The following is a 5,080-nucleotide window of genomic DNA, read 5'->3' as shown; positions in this document are numbered from 1 at the left end:
AGGTTGCTGAAAATGGAAGGCATAAAGAATGGTCATTTCTTCATGAATCTCTTTCCTTCCAGTGATACACTGTAGGTTCAGACAGTTGCACACAAAATTCTCAGCAAGTCAGAATTTGAAGAACACCATGATGACCTCATGCAACTCATTTCATCTCCCTCTGCCTCAGTTTCCTCATTTGTAAAATGTGGGTTTAGCCTACTGCAGGGCGAGCAACCTTTTGTGCATAACTGTCAATTCAGGAAAAATACAAAGGGTAGGGTGTTTCACATTCCCTTATTCAAATGAAATAGTTTACTGAATCCCAAAGAAAAATAATGTCTGTTCTTACAACTTAGATTACCACTTTACCAAATGGAAAATTACTGGTCAGAAACTTTGTGCTGTTCTTGAGCCAAGCAAATGTTAGCACTCTGGCATGTTTTTAAAGTAACAGCATAGAGACAATTTTCTATTATTTGATACATGACTTAGATGAGGGGAGGGCATTTTGAAGCCAAGAGCTAGGAAGTCCAGTATTAAATGCTGGTACTAATTGCCACCACAGGCTTTGAATTAACATCACCTGGAAAGCTTAACTGGTATGCTGGTGGCACAGTGGTTAAAGCACTGTGCTGCTAATTGAAAGGTCAGCAGTTCGCATCCATCAGCTGCTCTGCAGGAGAAAGATGAGGCGGTCTGCTTCTGTCAAGATTTAAAGCCCTGGAAACCCTGTGAGGCAGATCTACCCTGTTCTATGGGGTGACTATGAGTCAGAATTACTCTATGGCAGTGGGTTTGGTTTTTTGGGTTTGGGAAGCTGAAGCTAGAGGAGGAGAAGGAAAAGAAGGAAGAGGAGAAGATTCTCTGGTTGTCAGGCCTAGCCCCCAGGAAATAATTAATATCTCAGGGTGGAGACCGAGAAATCTATGTATACTTTAATGTTCCTTATTGAAAACTTGAGCACTAACTCTTGGATTAGGCTTTGGCAACCAAAGATTGAGAAGAGTCTAAGATCTCTTTGGAACTCTAAATGAGTACAAGTCCATATTTGCTTCTGATAACCACAGATAATTGTACTCTAGTAACTTTGTGATCACAACTTAAGTTCTCAGACTTTAGATATTATCTATACATCTCTCGGACTAACTTCAAATTTAAATCTCACAGAACATCTCACAGTTTATTTGTCAAAATACACAACAGAAAATGTATTCTGTACTTGTTGTTGTTGTTTGTGCCATCGAGTCGTCTCCGACTCATAGCAACCCCTTCTTGGGTTTCTGAGGGGGTATGTCTACGGAAGTAGATTGTCCAACCTTCCTTCCGTGAAGTGGCTGGTGGGTTTGAACCATCAACCTTCTGGTTAGCAGTCAAGTGCCTTAGGCACTACACCACCAGAGCTCCCATTCTGTACTTAGCAGGTTCAAAAGTATAAATGTAGAATGGGAGTGGCATACTTAAATGCCTGCAGGGTCAACAGGTAGTATAAGACCTTTATAAAAATAAAAGAAAATATTCTTTAAAAAAGCACTGTTCAGGTCACACAAAATCCCACCAACGGGCCTCATCCAGTATATGAGCCCAGAGGTAGATTTTATAGTAAGATGCCTATGAAGGCTCATTGCCCGAGATGAGAGAAATGAAAAAAACCTGGAAGTTGTAAAGAAGACAGATTCAATGAACAACGAAGGAGGTGAAGGGGGAGTGGAGAAGGCAGGAGGAAAGGGTAATGTCAAAGGGTGCCAGTCGTCTCTGTGGCTTGTTTGAAGGGACACGAAACTCATAACCAGATGGAAGGCAGATTCCAATCTGCCTTTCAGTATTCCCTGCTCCAGCCTCTCTCCACCTATATACACACACTGAAGCAGAGTAAGTGGCAAAGCACAACCCTTAGCATGTTATCAACCTCCTGGGCACGCCCCTCTCCCTGCCTACTGAATAGCTCCAAGACCCAGCATTCAACAGCCTTCCTCACTTGGCCCCATCTTCTTTTCATTTATCTCTCCGAAGACTGGAAGCTCTGGTGGTGTAGTGCCTAAGGCATTTGACTGCTAACCAGAAGGCTGGCGGTTCAAAGCCACCAGCCACTCCTCGGAAGGAAGATTGGGCAATCTACATCCATAAAGATACTGCCTCAGAAACCCAAGGAGGGGTCGCTATGAGTCGGGTCCGACTTAACGGCAGGACATTGCTCTGAAGACTCCCATCCTTATTTGCTTGTCCCAGCCATCTCGTCATTCTAATGTACTGAAACTCTACCTAACTTTATTCTAACTCCACACTTTTTTTTTCCTATTTGATTCTCTCTTCCTAAAAGATCATAATCATCCCTGTCTAGATTTCTCTGTTCCTCAAGATTCTGCTCTACTGGCATCAGAGCCTTCAGTCTTCTTTTCTTCATCCCTAAACAAGGAAGTCCTTTATATGTAGAGGGCACTGATCTTTTCCCGCCTTGTTTATAATTGTAATTACCACCTTCCCCAGATGGTAAGCAACTTAAGGACTGGAACCACTGGCCTAGATATTTTGCATCTTTCACAAATGCCTCAGCACATGTGTGGTTGGGTGATTTGCTGATTGTGTCATTCATGTATGCATTCAACCAAAGAATATTTTTTGTTCAAAGAAAACTTCTAATGTCCTGAAACTTATCAGAAGTTTCTTCTGTACATTATACATCATCTTGCTGTTGTATGGAAAAAGAAAAGGAAACCTTGTAAAGATACAGAAGATACAAAAGCAGGAAAAACTGTTTCTGTGAAATTTGCTGGCACTATCCCTATCAGGGAGTAACAAAAAGTTCCTGGTTTTAAAAAGACATTTCATAATATTGTGCAATAGCATGTAACTATCTGCCGTCACAGTTCATAAAAACGTGTATTCCTATTCGTAACAATAAAAGTCTGGGCTATGCTATGGGGTTGATGCCTAAATTTATGAGACTAACGCTGAAAGAGTTATCATATTCTGCACATGGATGAAACCTATAATTTAATCAGGATTTTGCAAAACAGTGAGCTACAGCAGTGAGGAGTTGATCTCCTAGTCCTATCAACAGACCCAATCAAGTGAAAAATTACAATATTTATTTGTACATAGGGTACTTGAGACAAGAAATACTGCAAGTAAATCATGTCTGTGAAATGCATATTTTACATGTACTTCATTTGAGTATTATATTCCCTTATGAATACATACATATACCCTATATATTAAATAAACATTTGGTATACTTGTATATTTACATACATTTTTTTAGTCAGAATCCATCGCAGATCTCTCTACTATAAATACCAGATTATCCGAACATTGTAACGCTTGCCACCTTTTTCCCATCCCCGAAACCCCTGACATCAAATCATTATTTTAGGTTGTGGAACAAATATGCTTTATCTGGCAAGAAACATTGGCTATTATGTTTGAGCTAAAATAATTTCATTTTCTTGACTTTGTGTCTCTTACTGTCTTTTACTACAGTACAGAGATATCCCAGATTACTTCTTAAGGAAAGAGAGAAAAAAAATTCTTATTCAATTGCAGAAGAAACTGCACAATTTAATCTGATCATTGTGTGGAAGAGAAAATATTTCCAATGACGACATCTTCCTATATCAATTGATTTTACTGCAAATGTCATCTCTGTGTACTATATCAATGCAGCTCTTCTTATTTTAAGATTTTAATCTTAGTTTGTTGTGCTAACATTTTACGGGTTGAAATAATGCTGTAAAATCCATGGCCATCAAATTTTCCTGTGGGCTAAAAATAACCCATTCTTGTCAGTTAGAATTAGCTGATAAAGAGTATCAGAGCCTGTTCTGAATATGTTTGATAACTTCCTGTTTATGTGGCATTGACCCTTGTCTAATAAAGCTTCTTTGCCCTAGAATGAGAGAAGATTCTGCTGCATTCTATTCCTTAATGGCCAATACTGATTACTTTTGAAAGCCTTTAATACATTTCCCATATTAGACATGAACAGATGTCAGGTATGTTGCCAAGGGAAATTTCTTTTATGCAATCTTGGCGTGTTGTACAATAATAGCCCTTTCTCAACATGGGAAAAAATTACAGACCCAACTAATTTCCCTGACAGGGGAGAGTTACATATGTTTTCCACTTGTAGTTTTTATGACAAGTTTGCAATTTTGCCAAACCTGGAACTAATTGGGACTGTTTCCAAAAGCAGCCCAATAAACCCCCAAAAGTGTAGAGCCATTTGAAAAGGCAGTCAATAATGGTTTGCATTTTCATTTTATCCATTTTGGTCAGAGAGGGAGAAAGTTAGATTGCAGAATTATTTCATTTAAGTTGCTTAAACACTTACTGTTTCATATCCTCCCAGTTTTTGAGCAGCTTGAAACATAGTCCAAAGGTTAACTGTTAGAGGGACAATAAGTATTTAGATAAGCATTGCATTAACATATTTCCAAGAGATGTCAATTAAAACATTTTGTTTTGTTTTGTTTTTTCAATGAGAAAGAGAAAAAAAGAAATACTAACATAACCCTGAGAGCTAAAATCTTAGGAAACAATTTGTCAAAGGCCATTCAACAACAGGATATAGTATTACTACTTAACCTATCTCTTAAACACTCACAAAATTACAGAAATGGTTCTCTTTTTAGGATAAAGGACAACACAATTGTAGTTCTGTTGCCATCAACAGAGCAAGAAAAGTTAAGCTAAATGGTCCTTGGGGAAAAAAGTGTGTGATTTCAAAATTGGGGTTGGTTTTGTTCAACCCTTAGAAAGAAGACATTGATTAAATGGTAATATATTATAATGCTTCCCTTAGATAAGAACTTTCCATAATAAATAAATCATAGGCAATAGAGTATATGATTATCTTCACAATAGAACATCTGATGGCAGCACTATATTAAAGTCTCCTACCATATTTCACTAACACATGATGCCTTCCAATGACTAGGAAAGTAAATATTTCATAGGAGGTGAAAGTGATGTCACAGATCAAAGGGGCCCAAGGAAGACATTTGTTCACAAAGAAATTGAGTGATGGGACTACTTAGTCCTCTAATTGTGCACTGATTATATGTGTATATATAGATATAGATATATGTGTGTGTGTGTGTGT

The 5,080-nt window shown here is 38.2% G+C and overlaps 1 protein-coding gene across 1 annotated transcript in view; it reads right to left on the bottom strand.

The window, feature by feature from the left end:
- ARID5B (AT-rich interaction domain 5B) overlaps positions 1–5,080 on the bottom strand; it is a 209,976-nt gene that overhangs the window by 29,542 nt on the left and 175,354 nt on the right. The window contains exon 8 of the mRNA XM_007958972.1: positions 4,310–4,362. Coding sequence (XP_007957163.1) covers positions 4,310–4,362 — 53 coding nt within the window. The remainder of the gene's footprint in view (positions 1–4,309; positions 4,363–5,080) is intronic.

This window comes from Orycteropus afer, unplaced genomic scaffold (assembly GCF_000298275.1).
Source record: "Orycteropus afer afer isolate SDZICR_OR568_19922 unplaced genomic scaffold, OryAfe1.0 scaffold00016, whole genome shotgun sequence".
Classification (NCBI taxonomy): domain Eukaryota; kingdom Metazoa; phylum Chordata; class Mammalia; order Tubulidentata; family Orycteropodidae; genus Orycteropus; species Orycteropus afer.
The sequence above is the reverse complement of the archived record's forward strand: the minus strand, read 5'-3'. Positions and strand labels throughout refer to the sequence as shown.